General features: G+C 41.0%; 1 protein-coding gene across 1 annotated transcript in view; it reads left to right on the top strand.

Moving 5' to 3' along the window:
* The window catches only part of tmtopsb (teleost multiple tissue opsin b), a 40,086-nt gene extending 27,955 nt beyond the window's left edge, over positions 1-12,131 (top strand). Inside the window, exons 3-4 of the mRNA XM_069667376.1 lie at positions 1,303-1,536; positions 10,930-12,131. Of these exons, the coding sequence (XP_069523477.1) occupies positions 1,303-1,536; positions 10,930-11,229 (534 nt within the window). The 3' untranslated portion in view covers positions 11,230-12,131. The remainder of the gene's footprint in view (positions 1-1,302; positions 1,537-10,929) is intronic.
* Positions 12,132-23,056: the final 10,925 nt, after the last annotated feature.

The following is a 23,056-nucleotide window of genomic DNA, read 5'->3' as shown; positions in this document are numbered from 1 at the left end:
TGATTGAGCCTGACACCATGGCAGCTTTGGATTCTGCCATTCTTTGTTGTTGTCGTTGTCCTCACAACTGCAGTGCATTATGGGGAAGCTATGCTGTGCTTGCATACTTTCATACATACATGATGAAAGATGGATTGAACGGGAAACCTGTTCAAAGGAGTGAAGTGTAGCAGCTGAGATATTAGGAGGTATATCGCCAAAAGCCTTATACTTACCTTCCTAACAAATCTGTGACTAAAGCATCAACCCCGATATACAGTAAAACCAAAGTTAGACCTACTCAGAGGGTGAGGGGGTCAATCGCGTTGCAGATGAGGCTTGTGGAGAGCGTCAGGCCGGAGTGGTCGGAAGCTTCTGATGACTGGGCTTGTACCCGGGTTCCCTCGGAGCGGCGCCGCACGGCCGATTCGGTCTCTCTGGGTGACGACGTGCCGGTCACTTGGCGTTGCGGCCTGGGCCGGATGGAGGCTGAATGCGTCTTCTGGGCTCGGGGTTGAGATTTATCCGAGCACCGGGAGAACTGGAGTCTGTATTTTGAGCAGTTCGGATCTAATGCTGGAACAATTGTCTACTCGCGAGGTCTTCAGCACGGCAAAGTGCACGCAGGCTCTGGGCCTCCTCGCGGGCAAAATTTTAAAAGTAGAAGGGAAGAAGTTCCGGAGGAAAAAGGGGACGGTGGCGCTCGTCAGCGGCCGGGACGAAGGGTGGAAAACAAAAAGGGAAGAAGCAAGAGAATAAGAGAAGGTGTCACTTCTTATTTAAAGGGTCTCTCCTTCCTGAATGTCCAGATCAACACACAGCAACCTTCCACACTCTTTATGCATTTCTATGCGAGTGTGGTACCTGGATCTATATATATATTTGAAGGGCATATTTATATTCATAGACAAACAACCTTGCTAAATTGCATTAAACAGATGTCCTGACTGAATCAACATTAACCTTTTGTCCCAGTCTTCCCCCCTCCCCTGCCTGTCTGCAGGTCCGACAGAGAGAGGGGTGTCGGGGGGGGTTACTTTTCCCCCACAGCTAATCTCGTGAAACAAACTAGCCGTAATCCCGTGGTTTATCAGATGATGTCCTTCATTTGGTGTCTGTGGAACGTTGGTCCCGCAAAAGAAGAAACTTTCCCCCTCCTTTGATACCATTTGTGTTCCATTTGGCCCAGAGCAGAGCTAACGGCCTAGCTCTCTTCCTGCTGGGGTCAAATGACCAGGTCAGGCCTATGTCAGGCACCTCTTGGTCACACGCTACACCGTCTTAGTTTTGAGTCTTGCCAAATATTGTTTTTTGTCCTCCCAGGTGCGCAGTGTGAGCTCGGTGGTGACCCGGCGCAGAGAGCAGCGTGTGCTGGTGATGGTCGTCACGATGGTCGTGTGCTACCTGATCTGCTGGCTTCCCTACGGAGTGGCGGCCCTGCTCGCGACCTTCGGCCCCCATGACCTTCTGACCCCGGAGGCAACCATCACACCTTCGCTACTGGCCAAGTTCTCCACCGTCATCAACCCCTTCATCTACATATTCATGAACAAACAGGTGGGTGTGTCCTCCGAGTTATCTCTCTGCGCCTTTGTTCGTTTCCCTCTGCCGCTGCTTTTTCTCCGCGTGACTGTTGATGTTTGATTTTTGCCGGTGGAAGTGGGACTGTTGACATCACATATGTGTGTGGGAGGATTAAAAACGAGAAACACTGGCCAAACATGATGACTAAACGCTCAATGAAAGGTCTACTGTACTGAGTGAGAGGATTTTAAAATCACGTTTCAGCCGCTGCTCGTCAAGTTTGCCTCACAAGTTCACTCACATCAAACTGGTTTTTAAGGGCTTTTTTTTTTTACAGGTGTATACGAGTTTGACCCTAATAAAGTCTACTGCATTGACTTTCTTTGATATAATCCTTCCTGACTGCCACGACTGAAAAAGACTTTCAACTGTTGGTGGAAATAGTCGAGCTAAGTGGGACGTAGGGTTCGGTTCCAGGGTCGAGTTAGCAGAATACCTGGATTTGTTTGGTTTCTAGCCTCGAGAATCTTTTATCGAACCATGTTTGTTTTGTTGTTGTTTTATTTCTTGGTGAAAAGCCGGCAGCAGCAGCAGCGTCCCGTTTTTAGCTGCTGGTGACCTTTGTGTTTTTTTCTGGTTGAAAGGAAAGTTACAAGCGGCAGAACCAGAATCAATACCAGGGTTTCTGCCAAGTAGGTTTTCATGTACAAGGAAACAGCTTTGGTGTTTGTTGCATAACAGCCACAACAAACATAGTAAGATAAAGGAATAAAAAAGTGCTGCAGACGTCAAGAACAATATACAGTATAAAAACTATGAAATTCTTTTAGAATAAAAGTGGTCTACAGGGTTTAAAATGAAGGATGTGCGAAACATTGTTGTAATAGTCATAAATCAGCTGCAGCTAATTGATGCCCAAAGGCCAAAATGAAAGTTAAGTGTTGTTTAATTAATGTGCTCCTGCAGGCCAGTGTCTGTATGTGATCTGTTGTTAAAGAACCAACTCTATGACTGCGAGTGGTTACAGGTTGTTGGAGTTCAACAAGAACAACTCTAGCAAACACAAATTGGTTTCGTAGACGTCAAAGCTCTGGTTGTCATAATTTGCCGTTCACATCTCTTTTTTCATCAAGGTATTTTAGTGCCATATTTGTTATTAACTCCACTATTTAGCATTAAAGTAATAATCTGGAAGATTTTCATTTAAATAAATGTCTGTTAAGTCACTATCTATCGCCAATGAGGTAGCACAATGGTGATGGAGCCTATGGCCCACTGATGAAAGCCTTTGCATTTGCAGTTTTACAGACTGGATATCTCAAGCAGCGCCAAGCTAGTGACGCGTTTTCCATCACCCAGCAGTGGTTGGTCTGCCAGAGAGGGTAGGCGGAGCTAAGCGGCTGCTTTTCCGCTCTCTGCAAGTGTTGTGAGTAAACAGTAATCTACTATGGCTGAACGAACAAAGAAAAGATGGATGACTACAGATACAACTTCTAAAAGAAGTGAAAATCCAAAGAAAAAGAAACAAACTCGACGCTCAGATGAAGCAAACAGTCTAAAAAGGAAAGCGACCGCCAGCCAGGAAAATCAAGAGTTACAACCGGAGCCAACTGTGGACGTCACACATGCAACACTGTCTGGATATCTGGGAAGTGTGCTCCTGCAATTACCGTTTCTCGCCATAGGTGGCACCAAAGAGAACGAAACTGAGATCTTTAAGATTATAACTTTAACATTTTGTTTAACTTTAACATAAACCTTTAAATTTTAAATGTTTTTAGCAGAAATTTGTCTTTATTAGTGTCATTCTTTATCACTTTCACTTCGCCCATTGGTGGAGTTTAACACATAATGATAACAATATAGTCAAACATAGTCCTTATATTTTCTTAGGACTATATTATATTGTATTATTAGCATTTTATTAAAGGTCAAATGGTGCTTACAGCTCACTAAAGTAAAGACGCAGAACAGCTGCAGATTAGCTGCTCTTAATCTAACAGCAGGTTTAATTAAGCATGTCATTATCTCTGTCCCTTATTTAAAGAAGGAACCAGATACCCAGGCTGCTCAGTTATATCAGATTCACACCCAGAGGGGGCTAATGTACGTGCAAGAAGACCCCCACTCTCCATCTGCTGGCTCCTCATTTACACCTGCAGACAGAAGACAAGCACTCCAACATCCGGCTTAAAACACACTTTAACTTACACACACACAAATGCACAGATATGAGAATGAGGTGCCACATTATTATCATGGAGTCAGGGCCAGAACAGCACACATAACACCCCCTCATCCGCCCGCCTGTCTCTGTTCACATTCAAGGACACAGGAAGGAAGAAACAGTAATAAAATAGAAACAGGAAGTCATCTGTTTGATGCCACTTTGAGGTGCATTTAACTGTCAATAAATCATTACCACACTCATTAGGAGATTTGTCTAATAAGTGCAAACAGTTCTGAGTGTCACAGAGAAGACAGCTCATGTGTGACCACACATGGTTTGGGATTTTGACAGGTTTTACTTTTATCTCCCTGCAGGAAGAACACACTTTTATAGTTGTACTTCTTATCTGTCAATCCGGCTGCTATCAGCTTGTTCAGACTTAGATATATGATTTAATTAACAAAAGGCAAAAACAAAATCCAGAATCAAACAAAAGACAAAACGGAAAACCAAATGGCAGAACAAAAAGTCTCATAGTCAAGGTAAAAGAATAATCCAAAGGAAAAACTGGAAACACACACAACAACGGAGAGCCACGAGGAAACAGGGAAAATCCACAAGGATGACAGAAGTCCACAGGACTTTAATGACAAAGACAATGAACCAGCACAGAGACTAAATAAACTTAGGAGGTGAGGCTAATCAGACACAGGTGAGACAATCAAGGGGCAGGTGAAAACAATCAGGGCAGGGCACACAATCAAACAAGCGGGAAACACAAAGGCAGGAAGTGGATCAACACGAGAGACAAGGTGACAAAGTAAAACAGGAAACTATCTAACCAAAGAGACACAAGTGAAATACTAACTAAACAAGACAAACTACTGACAAGAACACAGAATAAACTAAATACAAAACTAAAGATGAGAACTCATGACAATAGACAAAGTGACAAGGTTAAACAATAATAACTGAACACCGAAATACAAGACAAAACCAGAACTAAACTACAAACTCATGACAATATGCCTTTATATTTAGAACCCTTTTAAACGGAGCATCCAGGCTAAAGACCTTCACATGATTGTACAGGAATAACCGGAGTGGCAATAAATATCTTGAGTCTTGAAATCATAAATGGAGGGCAAATAATATATTTTTTTAAAGTGTTAAAAAAGATCTGCTTTGGTTTAAAAGTTAAAGTTTGTGTAACTTAAAAACACAAAGTTGGAAGTTAACAGCAACTCAATAGCTAAATCAATAAGCTTGAAATTCTTACGTGTGCTGCTGACAGAAGTTTGAAGGGAAAGTTTACTCAGATCTCACATCTGCTTCTGGATTCAAGGACGTTTTAGACGAACTTCAACTGCCAGGTTTTCTTCTCTCTCTCTAAATCTCTTAAAAGTTCATTGCTGCAACAAACACTTTAAACAGTGCAGTGAATCATGGGAACTGTACATAATATGTTAAATTTTTATCAAGATGTAATTAAAGGAAGGAATGAAGGAACAATAAAATAGAAGAACAGCAAGATAGAAAGAAGACTGAAAGAGAAAAAGACAATTAAAGTGACGCCCAGTTAGTGACGCGTTTTCCATCAGCCAGCAGTGGTTGGTCTCCCAGAGAGGGTAGGCGGAGCTAAGCAGCGGCGTTTCCGCTCTCTGCAAGTGTTGCGAGTAAACAGTAATCTACTATGGCTGAACAAACAAAGAAAAGATGGATGACTACAGATACAACTTCAACAAGAAGTGAAAATCCAAAGAAAAAGAAACAAATTTGTCGCTCAGATGAAGCAAACAGTCTGAAAAGGGAAGCGAGGAAAATCAAGAGTCACAACCGGAGCCAACCGTGGACGTCACACATGCAACACTGTCTGGATATCTGGGTAGTGTGCTCCTGCAATTACCTTTTATCGCCACAGGTGCCGCCAAAGACAACGAAACTGAGATCTTCAAGATTATAACTTTAAGAAACAGTAAAGAAAGACAGTAAGGAAGAAACAAAGAAAAGAAGGAAGTAGCAAAGAACAAATGAAAATTATAAACACAAAAAGAAAGAAAGAAAAGGCGGAAGGAAGGACGAAATGAAGAAACTAAGAAAGAAGGAAAAAGGAGGAAAATTAAGGGAGGAAGAAATAAGCAGAAAAGAAGGAGTGACCAATTAAGAAAGGAGGAATAAAGAAGAGAAAAAAGTAAGAAAAATGTGAATAAATACATTTCCGACTCAAGGACATTAGGAGCAGCTGAAAGGCGGAAATGAAAGAGAAAAGGTGATGGGCGAAAAATCCTTTTAATCTGGGAAATGTAACTTTGATTCTGATTAGCATGTGATGTTGCTATCAGGGAGCTACAGCTCGACGGCGACCTTTCCTTCTTCTGTCACACTCTTTTTATCTCCCCGGTTTTATCTCCGCTCCCTCAGTTCTGACTTTCAGGTGTTTTTCTGTTAGACTGCCTGTCTCTTTGTGCTCGGGAGACATTTAACGTTCTTTGATGACAGACTCTGGAAGTGCCAGGGTGAAGTTTTTCCCTGCATGTATGAAGCTGCTAACAGAACTTTTCAGGGACAAACCTGCAGGAGGCCGCACTGTGTGGCGCTTTCAGTCTTCAGTTCCTCCCAGCCCATACCTGTGGCAGCACTGTGTTGAGGCGAGTTGAAGACTTAAAGCGCTGCACAGATTCATGCTGCAGACCTGAGCTGCCATCATGAGAATCACACCTCTGCAGTTTCACACTGTTTATGTTAACTACCTCACATCAGCCCTCTCTGTTCTTTTTTAAATGTCACACAGAGTTTGAACAGATTTCTAAAATATCCGTATAAAATGTGAATCGCTGACTGGTTTAATGGTGTACAGGATCTGTATGCTTCCGGGACCCTGAGGCAAACAGGAAAGATTGTGGTCAACCACCTCCCACTCTGGACACAAGCTCTTTGTAACTCTCTCCTCTGAGGGGAGGAGGCTGCGGTCAATCAGGACGAAAACCTCAAACCAAAGAACAGTTTCTCCCAGACTGCAGCTGGGCTTGTAAACACGAAGCCTCCCACTGACTTTTTTACATAAACATAAAGTGCACATCTGACTCAGTGCATGACATTAAACATGGGTTATGCCATTCTGGAGAAAACACTCGATACTTCATACAAATTCATCCCTCACTCAGTGCTCCTTCAGAATCTTCAAATTTGGGCAATATGGCGGAATACAGAGCACCTACCTGAGGGTAAGTCAGCATCAATAAGTGGAAGAATATTATGGCATAGCACAGCAAGGGGAAGCAATATAGCAACACTAAAGTTACCCAACTGCAAGTAGCTACTCTTACTCTTTAGGCCTTCCAACTCCCACAGATATCCCCACCGTTTAAAATCTTTACCAATGTTTATAAGAGCGCCTTTTAGTCCCGAATGCTTTGGTCCGGACTTTCAGACTTTACTCCCAAAGTCTGGTTTGTTTGGACAGGTGAGAACAAGCATTCGAACTCTGGTGCGGACCAAACCACCAGAACATGGTCCGTTAGAAAAGATGGGACTTGGTCCAATGAACCACGGTCCAGTTTGATTAAGGTGAGAACGTAATCGGACTTAAAGGACCTGATATAGGAAGCAAACCAAAAAACAGTGCACTGTGGGTTGTTACCGGGCGCTGACACTGGCAGAGACAGCCATGCAGCCAGGCAACAAGATGAGTAGAGGCCAAACGCCGGGGAGCGACAAGGCTCTAATAGATATATGGGCTGACCAAACAAATTCACAAATGCTCAAAACACACAAGAACACGGAGGTGTTCAAAGTGTTCAGTGGAACAATGTCGGTTAATAGTAAAAAAAACCCCACCAAAGACAACAAAACGCTAAAGTCCAGAAATTCTGACCAATCAGAGAGCAGTTTGCTTGCACATCAGAACTTTTTCTCCACTGGTAAAAGCTGCCGCGTGAACACAAACCAAACTCGAGGCAAAAGGCAACATTATAACAATTTGGTCTTTGATTCGGACCAAACAAAAGGACTTGCCTGTGCCTGAAATAACCCTCCTTTTTCAGTTGTTGCTTACCTGATAGAATCACATTCCCCACCTTTAAAACACCTGTTCTGGATTATGCTCATACTGTGACCTCTTGCGCAGTCATTGGCCAATATTTTGCACATTAAATCCTCTACGTTTCAAACATGGTGTGGCTATTTGATTGTAAAAGCAATATATTTGTTCTCCAGTCTGCGAGGGTGTAATTCTGCTGAGGGAAAGTAACTTTTTCTTCGCCTGAAAAAGCTAACATTGACTTTATCATCGAGCAAACTCAAAAAAAATATTCCTTTATATTCCCTCATCTGTATGTGTAACTAACTCATGTAAATGTAACTGTAGCTACAGCCCTGTACAAAATGTTTTTTCGGGGAAAACATTGTGGTGTTTTTATCAGACATAGAGTGTTGACATGTTCTTCTGCTGACAGTAATGGGGAACATTGTGGTCATGTACACCCCTGATACCTCTGCTCCTTTTATTCTTTTGTTGGGGCTTTCTGGAGAGAGGGAACATGTAGCACTGAGCAGCAGCATGACAGGAGAGCTTTGTTGACAGAAGAAGCGGCAGCAGCAGCAGCAGCAATGTGTCAGCCATGTTTACATCCTGTTCTTTCCTTGTATCTTAAAATACCCTTATAGATTAGATTGGCTTTAACTTCATTGCCGTTGCACAGAAACAGGAAAATGCATGTTAGCTTCTAACAAGAAGCGCAGCTTTACATTATTTACTGTATAAACAGCTGGAGACGGCAAAACCTTATAGACGAGATAAATGCAGTATAAACAGTCGTAAAAATATGTACGGGTATGTTACAGAACATAGAACACGGGCAGTGTATGCACATGAGATCAAAGGAAGTTCAGAAGAACTTTGAACTTTCGTTTTTTTGGTTGTCTATTGCACGCAATCAATTCCATCAAGAGTCCGTTTCCCTTAAAGACACACACACACATGCACACAGATTTGGAGTGGCAGTAGAGGATTTGGTCACTTCTCAGCCTCGAGATCCCAATCTGTGTCTGATTTGAGCTGTAATCCATCATGACGTCAGTTTGTCCTCCTGCTCCTCCGCCTCAGACGTCTCTCTCTCCTTCACACTTTCCGCTTCACACATCTGCCCTCTTTGTCCCCTGAGGTTTTGTTTTTTAACCCCCACCCCCACCGCAACTGCATCTCTCCTGTTTGATAATAATACAAGAGGATTTTAAACACTAGAAGATTTAAAAATGTGGAGCTAATTTTGAAAGCTGCATCATTTCCTCGGGGGGGAACAGAACATTAATTGGGTCATATATGATAAATTGTCAGCCAACTGCTTAAGCGTCTGACTGAAAAAAAAGCACCCGAAACTGTTTCATGCAGCGCGCCTGTTTGATATGCGGCACCCTGGGGAAATGTAGTAGACTTAAAGTATACGTGTGGAACCAGAGAGTATACTAAGTACACTACGTTTATCCAGGGGGGCACGCTGCCTGCTGGACCGGACTCAGACATGGAGGAGAGGAAAAGGACGACTGAGCTGCTGCTTAATTATGTCGGTCTACTCATACATAACATCATAATTTAGTCATAAATAACATGTACGATTACTATTAATATCAGTGATAATACTACAGTACAGTACGTCTACAATTACAACTACAACTGTGAGCCTAGACAAGGTCTTCTACATCAGAGGGAGATGCTCTTTTCCGCTACTTACTACTGCTCCTCTACTTCAGGACCATCTACTTTAACTTTTACAACTGCCTAGCCGCCTTTTACCTGTAAGAAGTTTTCCACAAGTGCTACTGGCTTGACATTAAAACATTTCCAGCCCACAACTTACCTTTTCATCATGTCACAATCTCTTTGTTTTACTAAAAGTGTGTTAATTTAGCAAATAAAGGATTTTGGTCATCCGACATCTGTGTCTGAAGTTATCAGAGATGAGTAAAAGTAGCAGCAGCTCTGTTTACAGCCCCCGACGCACACCAAAAGCCCACCATAGAGTGTGGGAGAGATGGATTTTTAAACTGCTTTAGTGCCTGTGTCCACTAATGCCGTTTTTTTGTTTGCACTGGCAGCGCCCACGACCTCAGAGAGCTTCTCAATGGAGCTTAGTGTTGCTAGGTTACGAGAGTTGTCTGGCAAACACTTCCACTTCCCTCAGTGGTGACCGTTGAGTCTGTTTAAAATTGCTCTGTGTGCTTAATATTTGCTTTTATTCAATGAAATTTAACGAACAAAAAACATAAAAACAATGGAAAGGAATCGTGTTCTACACCTGGAAATTGTACTCTTGAAAAAACGAAAGGCTTAGCTTCTCCTCCGCCATTGTTGTTCCCAAAGTTGAACAAGTCTAAAGTTCCAGCATTCTTGATTTTGATTGGTCGTGGGTTGAACTATTTCAACTGAGAGCGCAGCAACAAAAACAGCTGACGATGAGGGCGTGTTTTCACTGAGGAGCAGTTAGTGGACACAGGCCCTTAGTCAGTGTTTTCACAGATTATAATCTACAGGTGTTTTTGTTTTTGAGAGGAGGACCTCTGGGGATAATTTGGCTTCCTGTAAACACTCTTTGAACGACAAACAATAAAGGGTCATTTTGATGGTAGTTTTGTAAAGTTTATAGCCTCTCGTGCTGTTCCTGATCTCCTGCATTGCTCTGTGCACAGTGATGCAGCACAAACACAAAGCAGAAATTGAACTGACAAAATGTGGGTCAACTCAGGCTCTACTGAGTAGGCAGCCTATCCAAAAGTACCAACATGATTTTCACTAATACGACTACTTTTTTTAAACTTCTTGTGCTGTTGATCTACGACTACCACAACTACTTTTTCAGTTACAATTACTGTACCCGCACTGCTACGATACATTTCCTCTACAACTACTATCTAATACTTTAAATACTGGGTTAAGAAGAACCACTGGGATGTTCTGACCCAGCGTTGAGGTTATTTTTACACCAGTATTGGGTTACTGGATCAAAGCGACCCATCTGGTTTTTCTAACCAGCAGGACGGGTTTTTTTATTTTATTCTAATGATATTTTAATGGATTTATGATGTTATTTATAGCTCATTATTTCCGAATGTTTCTCTACTTCCTTTACATTCCTAAATAAAGCACTCTTAATTTCCTGTTTTTATGACTATTCTAACCACCTGTAGTAATGTGAACAGCTCCTATCATCACTACTGTCTGAATAATAACAGTAATCATGTATCTATGTGTGTGTTTGTAGTTCTACAGGTGTTTCAGGGCGTTCCTCAGATGCTCCACCCCCGAGCGAGGCTCCACCTTTAAGACATTTTCACGGGTGACCAAGACGCTCCGCACCTTCCGCCAGGAGAAGGAGCACCGCGTGTCCGCTCCGGCGCCCTCCTCCGCCCGGCCCACGCCCAACTCCATCCCCGACTCCTCACAGAAAGCCAGTGTGGGGGCTCCATCACCGTTAAATCACATCTCTGCTGCTTCCCACATGCCTGCTGCTGCTAACAGCCCCAAACCCAAACTTGCTCTGGTGGCTTACTACAGGGAATAAAAACAGAGAAACAACAACAACAACAACCACGGGTGGTGAACGTTTACAGAAAAGAGAAGGAGCAACGAGCCGGGGCGCAGCTCTCCAATTAAGAAACAAATCCTCTTAATAGTAGAAAAGAGCGAGTGCAAAGTGAGCTCAGTGGGAGTCTTAAATACAAGCTGGGACGTTCTAATCCCAGAGCAGGTTATCATTGCTCTGTGAAGTCGGCAAACAGGGATTCACACAAAATGCCAGTCTTATCCTGCTTACCACAGGCTCTGTATACAAAGCAGGAGATGGGGCTAAGCAAAGTGCTCCACGTTAAGACGACAGACTTCTTTACAGACAATAACACAAAAATAGGTCGAGGTATCTTTGTTAGGTCACTAAATGATGTTCTTTGTTAATCTGAGGAATTATTCAGGAACATTTTGGAAAAGCACAGCGCTCCTTGGCGGAGATTTCATAAACTGTTTGGTGGGTTTGTTTGGTAAACGGGGCAATGAGGTATTTTGTCGGCTCAAGTGTGTAGCTACAGTTGGCAGGATTATTCTTTTTGAGACGATAATTCGGTTGAAGGAGCGGGTAAGCAATTTCTCCTGACCCCATTTCCATGCCTGATATTTGAGGATTTGATACAGAGTATTAAAGATTTGTTTAACAATTTTATGCAATTTAGAACTGAGTAGATTGCTATTTTATGCCTTTATGTACACTTTGCTGCATATAGGCCCTCTGTCTTCAATGCTGGGATCCTTATGAAGGCCTTTAAAGGGACAGTTCACCATGCTATGAGGGACACGTAGAGATCTCACTGTTTTGAGTTGTCTTGATGTTTCTGCTGTTTCTCTCTGCTAAGTAGAAACGTGGTTTTGTGTTGCCTCTTGTTGTTTCTCCTTTGCTTATGTAACATAAATGAAATCATGTCACCAACAGATTTGAATGTCTTACTTTTTTCTATTTAAGTCACCCAAAGCTTGTGTGTTTGTGTCTGTGTGTGGAACTGGAGCTCTTTCCTCTCACACTTATTCACATGTTTCGATTAATCCATGAAACATGAACACAGGCGTTCTTTACAGGGAGGGAAGCAGATTAACGCTCCAAATTACAGCCTTCCTCTCAGTGAGAAACAGCAGTTGACGTGTTAGGACAAGAATATAACAACTGACAGCCGTGAATGTGTAATAAGATGAGTTCTGCAATCAAATGTGCACAAACACAAAAAGTAAACGTGCTTGACATCTTGGCGGAAGCTAAATATAAACTTTTATTCTACAGACAACGAGATAAGTATTCATCTTTTGGGTATACAAGTCCTTTTAGTTGCTCATTGTTTGCAAAGACTTGAAACCACGATGGTGGATTCCACGTAAGACTAAAGTCAAAGAACTCATTATAAACCAAACACAGCTCACATACATTATTTCACAAACATTACTAGATTACTTCTTCAAGTAGTCTGAAAAATTAAGCCAATGTGAAAGTGCCAAAACTGCAGTTCCTCGAGTGGCCACATGAGGCTGTCTCCACAAGTGAGTCAACTCCCATTAGGCCCAATTTAAAAATAAACGTATCTTTGAATTTAACATTTTGAGAGCCTGGTACAAAACAGGTTTTGGTTTCTATAGCTCATTTACACAAAGAGAACAGGGTTTTTTTTATCTAAACCACCAGTTTTATTTATTTTAAGGAATAAAGTTTTGCATAATTCGGGGCATTACCAAGTGTCTGCAAGCAAATTCATTGCCATTCACTGATTTATATGTGGCATCCTGTGCATGAGAACGAGGGTTGTTGTTGGCTTTCCCTGCAGAGAGGATGGCTGGCTGTGCAGATGAGACGACCGGTTCTTTTAAGTTACCTGTTTCATCTTGTAGAGGGGAAGAACTATCGGCCTTTGTGGTCGTCTGGGTTGTATTACATCTTGTGAGACTTTGTGAAGAAGCATTTTCCAGCTAATCTAAGTGGGGTTAAAATAGTTCATGTGGCTTAAGAAGTTGAAGAAACTTTCTCAGCCCTTATAAAAAATATTCAAAAATCATCAAATTTGTTGTTACATAGTTTTCACTGAAAATTGTAATCGGAGATGTGACTGGCTTAAAAAGCACATTTGACTCAAAGATGCAGAGCAGTAGAATTACCAGGCTGCAAAAAAGATAGAAATTCTCAAGTACACTTACGAACAGTTCCTGAGTAAATTCAATAGTTCTGTTCCACCACTGACAGCAACAATTATTTCACCTTACAATCTTGGAGAAAAGGTAGAACATCCTGTTTTTCAATTGATCTGTATTCGACTGTGCCTGAACAATGATGCATCAAAATGTTTGTCTCTTTGCAGCTTTCTCTTCAGTATCAACACGCTCTCTGTACTGTACTAGAAATGCGGGACAAAATCATTGAAATGAGTGAATAGGCTAATTCATACAGTGTTAAACTTGGGCAACAATTACCCTTAAGTGTTGCACACAGCCTCTGAGAATCAAACATCCTTTAAGATTGTTAACACAGTCTTTGTAGAAGCAATGAAAAGATTTAACAGCATAAAGTCCACTGTGTGTAATTTGGGTGAACGGACCTTTTTCACTCATTTTAAACACATTGGCTCTGGTCTTTTTCACCATGAATATAACCTTTCAGAACAGGTCTGTATGTGCTGGTGTTTGCATGAGTCTGTCTGTCTAGGATGCAATTCTAAACACTGAGGAGTGAACCAGTCTCGGTCTTGTCACTTGCAGAGACGCAGATTACATAACCAAACAGATTAAATATGGACTGATTATCAGCTCCAGACATCCAAACTAACAGCAGCACCCTTTATGTAATGTATAATAAATTGTTGCTCAGTTCTGATGGAATGTCAGGACACCGAGTCCAAACTTTAATCAAATTAAATTGAGAAGTTGGAGCCAATAAATGTCACAAATTTGAATATGAAGGCCTTTCTCTGCTCAGCTCCAACTGGTTATGTAATGTTTTGTCATTTAAGTGGGGATCGGCCAGTTTAACTAATTAACACTGATTTTTTTTTTGGGCTCTGGACTTTTGGAAGCCACTGAAGACACTCATTTAAAACATATTCCAAAAACATGTCACACAGCACAACACCAAATAAATTCCTGTAATTATATTTTGTAGTGTTACTGCTATTCCAAAAAGACAGCTGCCTGTGTGTGCCTGAGAGATCCACATAATCAAGTAACACAGGCTCTGATGGCTTGGGAGCTGGATAATTATCACCATGTGAGTTATTGTAATACTAAAGAGAAACTCCACGGCTGAATGCTTTGAGACGGTTCAGTATTATGACGTTAAATGCATGCCAGTTTAAAAGTCATCTGTACAAGTCATGTAATTATTATGACAAATATTTACAATAACTAAAACAACTATTAGCTGTGGTGATTATGACAGGAGCAAAGGAGGAAGCCAGATTCAGTCAGGTACAATGTTATCATTTCTATTTTTTTTTTTGCAGATTCTTTTGTCCAAAGCCACATACATCTGAAAGTTAATGATCTATACATTACGTACAGTGAGGTACGTATCGTTCAGTCACTTATGTAACAGTAGGTTAAGCAAAAAACATCCAGTTATGTACGTTATGATCAGTCTTGTGCATAATATTATACTCGTAGGAAAGTTTAAGTCATGTACGTAATATTTAGTCACATACCTAACTTCACTTAAGTCACGTATGTATCGTTTATTCACATAACATCCGATCACATACAGAGGGTAAACTCACGTAATAATGTAAAGTCAAGTAAATAACGTAAACTCACGTAAAGTAACAAAAAGTCACTTAAGTAACGTAAAGTCACGTAAAGTAACAAAAAGTCACGTGAAGTAACGTAAAGTCACATAAGTAACGTAAAGTCACACAAGTATCGCAAAGTCACATAAGTAACGTAAAGTCACGTAAAGTAACAAAAAGTCACGTGAAGTAACGTAAAGTCACGTGAAGTAACGTAAAGTCATGTAAGTAACATAAAGTCACGCAAGTATCGTAAAGTCACGTAACAAACGTAAAGTCACGTAAGGAAGGTAAAGTCACGTAAGTAACTTACAGTCACGTAATGTCAAGTCATGTAAGTAACGCAAAGTCAAACAAGTAGCGTAGAGTTCTGCAAGTAACGTAACGTCACTTAAGTATGATGTCCTGACGTGACATCGAGTAAGGTACGTAATGTTAAGTCAGTAAAATAATCAGTAAAAATATGCATCATTCAGTCACGGACCCTAACATTTACATAATATTGCATAAAAAAGCAAGTACCTAATGTATAATCACATACAAATAGTCTTTCCTAATCCTTACCAAGTAATTGCTTGTCCAAACTGCAGTCGTTTCTCACCGTTGACCACGTTCCACATGTTTGTCTGGTACACCTGTCGCCGGTTCTCTTCAATGTTCATTCAATGAATCTGCCTATTTTGTAGTTTACATATAAGGACATGTAGCTCCTGCAGTCAACCACATTTTAGATTTGCAAATGGAGGCAGCAATGGTATAAGAAGAACGGGTAACACAAATAATGAAGCTGCCAGGCATTGTCTCCTGTCTGTAGGTAATGTTACCTTGGTTGGACTCTCTGTTTAAACCCTGTTGATAGAGATCCATTAAGAGGGGTCCAACACCACATTTCTTCCCCAGGGCCCTAAATCAGATTAACCTTTCCACCTTTATTTCTGCCTCTGAAAAGAAGAAGGAAAAATTGTACGACAACAATTACATAGCCCCTTTTTAATTATATTAATTTCTATTTAGTAGTGGCATTCTCTTGAGAAATCAAAATGAGGCATGGATTTGATGTCAGTGTTAATAACAAATGATTTTAAAAGAGACGGTCTTGCACTCAGAAGCCCTCCCTTGACTTACAGTGATTACATCAAATGTAGATAAACATTGATTTACACACTGAAGATGAGTCAGGAAAGATAAATGAGCTTACTGTCAGTGTCCTTTTGTTGCCAGAAAACACTTAGCAACGCAGAAACAACAGGAAAACACCTCCATTATTAACAATTTATTACATGACATGTCCTAAGTGCGCCCCTTCTCTGACTTAGTTGTTATTGGCTTGAGCAGAATTGTCTTTTCATCGCATCGCTGTGTCATTTGTAAGTGGACCAAATCCTACTGGGAGTCATATCGGAAAAGTGAACGTGCCTCTCTCCACTGAATCTCTACATGCATCCTCATTAGCAGCGTGATAAAGAGAGGGAGGTTAAATTTGGGTTTATTTTAATGGCTGCATTTTCAGGATGAATGTCCACGTCAGTTTGAATGAGCAAAACAGTTAATAGGGAAAGAAATGGCAAAAAGGCCAAGTGGTTTCATTTACTTTAAACTGTAACTAGATTAGATTGGATCATCGACAATAAATATTTCCCTGAATCCAAGTCTGATGGCTTTCATCTTGAAATTCTACTTTAATTTCACATTTCTAGATTCATTTTCAACTCATAAAATCTGCTCTGAAGATCAAGTGCACATCCATCGAAAAAAATCTGTGAAAAACGTTTACATATGGGCAAGCTGGGAAATTGTTGACAGGTAAGCAGCCAGTCAGTCAGTCACATTCTCTCCAAACAACAGAGGCTAACTGACAGTGAACAAGCTAGTTAGCTTGTTGGCTAACATTACAATCTGTACACAATTGTTAATTTAAGTTTTAATGTTGGAGAATCTGCATGGTCTGCATAAAACGGGATAACTTAAAATTGGGCTATTTAGGCATGTTAACACTGCAGCTGTAGTTTCAGCTTCAGAATAAGGTATGAAGGGAAACACTTGGTTGTCCCCTGATCTAAGAACTGTTTTAAGTCAGCCTCGGGACCACCCACCGTCAGCAGATCGCAGTGTTTGCTCGGCTCCGCCCTCTTCTGTGCCATCGGTCTGGCGACCAATCACCTGCTGCCGCAGCTTCCAGCCCAGCCTTAAGAGCCGCTTCGCGCGGTCGTGGAGGCTCCTATTGTCTTTTGGATGGCCTAGAGTGCTGTGTCTCTTGGTTTGGCTGTTAACTCGTATTGAATAGTTATTGTAACGATAACTTAGTCTGATTGTTCAATCTAGATGTTAACTAGAAATGAGGCACTAGTTTTGTGTTACTTTGGGGAACTGGGCTTTAGGTTTAGTTGTTTGTTTGTCACATTCACTTCACACTTAGGTTGGGCTCTGGGCTCTGTTGGTTCAGGAGCATAACCTTGTGATTAAGCACAAAAAGGGTTCTGAAAATGTAGTTGCCGACGCCTTATCAAGAGTCTAGCTATTGTATTGTAACAAACCTTACAGGTTTGTATTTATGTGGGGGATGTCTTATAGAAATGATACTTTCGCTGTTTAATTTGGAGACATTTTTACTACTTTAAAAATCTTTAACAGCTCTTATCTAACAAGTCAAACTGTACTTTTAAGCAACATAAATCATTTGGTGAACAACTGAGATGAGAGGATTGTTTAGATAACATGAACAGATGTGAAGTCTGGACAGTTTTCTAGGCATAGACTTCATTTCTCAAACCATTAGTCCACAGTTCAACCTCTCACCCAAGTATAAAGACCTTCTACTAACAGATGGCTCTCATTCAGCACAGCGCTCCTTTATCAGCTAATCGATATAGATAGGCTCTTGTGAAAACGCCACCTGAGACAAGACAACCAAAACACCAAAGGAAACACTGATGACACACTTCTCCAATCGCTGCTGATTGGGAAAAACCGCTGCAAAGCCACTGCTCACTTTTAAGAACAGCAATTAAAATGTATGGTTCATGTAGTCACGGTGGCAAATGGATTACCCAACCCTTAACGCATTAGCTCTTGATAGGAAAGTCGGATTATGGATGCCTTAAATCTGTAATAGTAAGTGATACGTTGGACTATTTATGGTAAAATAATAATTTTAAAAACAGCTTATTAAATTAATCAAGCTGGGTGTATATGTCGGGGGGGGGGAGGGCGAACAAATGAGACGTTGAAAGGGGGAGAGAGAGGGAGGCAAAACAGTTATTAAAGCCTTAATTATTCATGGAGATTTTTCTTTTTCTCTATTGCTCAAAACATCAAATTGCATTACAACTAAAGTGTGATGGCAGCATTGAATCATGAATGGATTGGTTTTGTGGAAATTGAAATATTAGGCAGTTTTTAAGCAGAACTTCTGTTTTATGTCAGCATAAAAGAGGAGAAAGCAGTACTGAGTCGCTAAATATTCATGGGAATTGAACTAACAGAGGGCCTGATGTCGATCCCTGTGGGACACCTTTATTATTACTTTGGGGACTTAACTTTTTTTTCAAGAAGTTTTCAGTTCAACCAGGAGTGCAACCTGAGTTCCGTCGGGCATTGGCTATCTAATAAAGGTTTCTATGATGCTGTATGAATTACAGAACTTTTTAACAGGAATTTTTTCCTATACCTCAAAAGAAAAAACATCATTTGTTAGCTAAAGAAATGGTTGCCGTTTTTCTCTTGCTATTTTAATCATATCATGCACAACAGCACAGAGCACTCATGTGAAACAGCTTATTACTTTTACAAGATGTCTAGTACTTTGTCCATTTACAGATATAATCTCAATGTACAGGGCGTATGTAAACTGTTGAGAGTAAGCTGGTTGAATGAACAAACAATGAATACAATCTGTGCTGTGTTCTTGTGGGAGCTGGCTTAATTAGTCAATGTATTACTAACATTGATTCTCTGGTGAGCCAACAACTCAGTGTGATCCTTTTCTTTACCACCTCCTTTCTGAAACATTCATTCACACAAACAAACACGAGAGGCACCTGTCAATCTCCTTACATGACAAGCATTTTCTAACCTTTTACACACACATTGAAATCATTATTCTTCCGCATGAGCTGTAATTTCATACATTTCTATGATAAGCAAATGATCTTCTAGTGTCTCACTGTCTTTTTTTATCATTCGACCACAGCTGTGTCCCTCAATGCTGGACAGCTAGCTACTGCACAAGCTCCCAGCGTGCACCAGGAGAAAGGCCAGCAGTTCTCTCGAGCCCGCTGTTTATTTTTTTCTCACCTCATATAACCCCTCTTCTCAGCTCTTGAGCCCACTGTTTATTTCTCACCTCCCCCTGTGATCATTAGCACACAGCACGCTCCACTGCTTCTCACACCCTTACCCGCTCCGTGTCTCTTCCTGATAAATACCCCTGCTTCCTCTCATCGCCTGTCTTTTGTGTTCTCATTCTATCCTACTGCTTATTACAGAGCTGGCTGAGTCTGATACTACCATTAATGTGAAAACAACTTTTATTTTCTGGTTGCATGACGGCCTCTGTACACTGTAAAACACCCAAACAATAAGAGAATAAGCATGGCCGTGGTGTACTTGAACGTGTCATCCAACCACTTTTAAAAGCAACAGGTGGGGTAAAACCCCTGCTCTAATTTCCAGGGGCAAGATGTGATCATTATTCAAATAATGAATACTAAGAAGTTTTCTGACGACTGCAAAAAAAGCTTGAGGATGATGATCCTTCCTCACCTCAGCTAACCTTGTTGGCAAAAACTGTTAGAGTGCCCCCAGTTGGGTCTGGTGTTTAAAATTAAGTACCTGAAGGATTGTCAAACATCTTATCAAACACTGAATTTAATTTTACTCCAACTAATCCCCCTAACCACGGCACATCCTGTGTGGAGTCGCAGCTGGTTAAATCTCTTCTACACATCTCCCTTCATCACTATTATGGGTTTTTTTTGTATCCCAACACATGCTTTAGTTATTCTTACTCATTATTTTTCCATTTGCGCTAAATTGGTTCAACTCTTATCCACATAATAAGGCCTCCTGTGTGTGTGCCTATTGGAAATTACGAATCTGAGCAAACAAGAATCACATGCAGCGTTGCTTAAGGCTCTGTTTTTGGGCTTCTGTTAAACATGTACATCTCCTCTCCTCCATTCTTAGGTGACAAAGAACTCTACAGGACAGTGACTACATGACTACAGCCCCTTACATTTTCTGAAGTGCAATAAACAGTAAATATGCTTGAATTTTTAACAAGTGAAAACTGTAATCATATTGTTTATTTGGCCCAAAAGAACAAAACCCATTGCTCAACTTGTACCTTTTTAATCAAGCTCCTAAATTGGAGCCAAAAAGATTAAAACAAATCTGCTTGAAGGCCCTTGTCATGAGTCATTCTAGTTTAGTTATGTTTTTGTCTTGTATTTCGGTGTTCAGTTATTATTTCTCGTTTTACCTTGTCACTTTGTCTCCCTGTCATGAGTTCTCATTGTTTAGTTTTGTGTTTAGTGTATTCCATGTTCGGGTCACAATTAAGTCTTGTTAAGTATTTCACTTGTGTCTTTTTGATTAGATCATTTCCTGTTTTACTTTGTCACCTTGTCTCTCGTGTTGGTCCACTTCCTGCCTTTGTGTTTCCCGCTTGTTTGATTGTGTGCCCTGCCCTGATTGTTTTCACCCGCCCTTTGATTGTCTCACCTGTGTCTGATTAGCCTCACCTCCTAAGTTTATTCAGTCTTTGTGCCCCCCTATCTCGTGGCCAGTTCATTGTCGTCCATCGTGTGTGAGTCTATGTCCCTGTCCTTACTCTGGATTATCTTCGTGCCTCCCCTGATTTCCTCTTTGCTCCTCATATTCCCTTTGATTACCTTTTTCCCAGTTTTGTTTGTAAGTTTTTTGCTCTCTCTTTTGATTTTCCTTTTTTGTCTTTTGTTGGAGTTTAGATTTTGTTTGTGCTTTTTTGCCTTTTTGTTTAATTAAATCTGTATAAGTCTGCTTCTGGGTCCTCACCTTTTTGTTAAATTTGAAATCGTGACAGAGAGACAAAGTGACAAGGTAAAACAAGACATAATAACTGAACACCGAAATACAAGACGAAAACATAACTAAACTAGAATGACTCATGACAGCCCTAAAGCTTGAAAACAGCAAGAATACAAGGATGTCTCTCGTAAATAGAGATAGAAAGCCTTGTTCATGTATTTGTTTTTAGCAGGCTATACCACTGTAATTGTGACGACCAGACAACTGCAACTCGTGAAGAGCGCTGCTGCCACGATCCTAACCAGCACCAAGAGTACACAGGACCTTAAATCACAACTATGTGTGTCACAGGTCAGATTTTAATTTCCTATTATCCAAAAGCGCTAAATTGTCTTGGGCCCAAATACATATCAGATTTACTAAGAAGAATGCACCCCCCTCAGGTCAGCTGGGACATTATTAATCAGTGTTTCAAACGCTCAAAACCGAGCCTTGGTGCGTATGCTGCCCACCTGTGGAACGAGCTTCCTGAATACCTGAGGGCAATTAAATTAGAGCTCAAAACATTGCGTTTTAATGATTTTTTTTTTCAGTTTTATTATCTGTTGAATGCAATTTAAATGTTAATTTACTTTGCTAATTAACTTATTTGTTAATATCGTTCCATGTGCCTGTAAAGCGCTTTGAATCGCCTTATCATTTCTTCGCAGTAGCCATGTGCTGCTTCTCCGTCTGATCGCAGCTGTGAGCTAATATGGCTCTGCTGTAAACAACACTTTCAACACACACAAACATGCACATACATATTCATGCACATTCATCCCCTCATCCTCTGTTTGTCTCTTTCTTAGGAGCTCTGCAAAAGCTCCCACAGGAAATGTCAAAGGGCATGTTTAGTAATGAGAATATTCATCACAGCAAATTACTCTCCAACTGTTGCGCACACACTCAATCTGATCTACACCTGGGCACGTGCCACATAAGCATGGAGCCATGTGACACTTGTTTATTGTCCTGCTATTCACTTCCATCCATCATCTCTCACCTGTGCCCTTCTCTCCATCCTGCAGCTTATCAGAGCAGTGAAAACAAAAGCTGCTGTTCATCGTCACCTCGTAAAAACATCCTCACCAACATCCTTGAACTCTGGTCCTGCCTGAATGTGCTCGTTGCCTCTTTCTTCTTGCTCATTTTCTTATTTACCTGAACCCACTCTGCAGCTTACAATGTAGTATCAATGAGCCAAAAGATACTGCACTGCTGAAGAGGCAATATACAGTTAAAAAAGGCAGGAAAGGCTCCAGCTGTGTCTTGTTTTGTTCAGTTGATGTGTTTTTCTTTTACATTTTTACATTCTTAGAGCCACTGCATACATTTCTCATTATTATAGAACACAATGGAGGACGCCTTTACTGCTTGTTAGATGCTTACCAGCTGTGAACATCTTGGCAAACGAAAAACAAAGACCAAGACAAGGCAAGCCAAGCTCAGCTGGACTGTGATGGATCCTGTGGTGAAAATTGTCAAAGACTAATGTGCAGCTTCTTTCGCAGGTTGCAGAAGATTCCTCCTCTCCTCCTCTCATAGTCTGTAGAGATTCTGGGGGGTTATCAGCTCTGTCCTCAGCTCTAAAACAGCTGCACTTTTTCGCTTGCACAGAATATGGATTTGAGTTGTCTCCCTGTGGATGTCTCTGTGCAGTCTTGACAAGCCTTTTTTCTAGGTCGGAGAACGTGTGAACGAATTCAGCACACCTACTGCCAGCTGTCCAAAAATATGAACCACAAAGATAGTTCGACACGTATTGCAACAACAAAATGATAGCTCGGCCGGATTCAGAACATGTTTTGTGCTCGGCGATTTAAGTGAAACTGGCTGAAAATCTCATAAAAAGAAGCTACCGTCAACATTTATGGAATCAGGCGCACATACCGACAACCCTCTGACCAAATCATTCAGAGTCCACATTCTGCAAACCACAACAATATGGACTTTAAGCAGCGAAGGTTGAAGGGACAGCTACGGGCATTCAAAAAAAATACAGTTCCATGTTGCGCACTTCCTGTCGTTGTAGCCCAGCTG

This window comes from Semicossyphus pulcher, unplaced genomic scaffold, assembly GCF_022749685.1.
Source record: "Semicossyphus pulcher isolate SPU_LCO1_2020_fin unplaced genomic scaffold, fSemPul1.0.p SCAF_18, whole genome shotgun sequence".
NCBI lineage: Eukaryota > Metazoa > Chordata > Actinopteri > Labriformes > Labridae > Semicossyphus > Semicossyphus pulcher.
The sequence above is the reverse complement of the archived record's forward strand: the minus strand, read 5'-3'. Positions and strand labels throughout refer to the sequence as shown.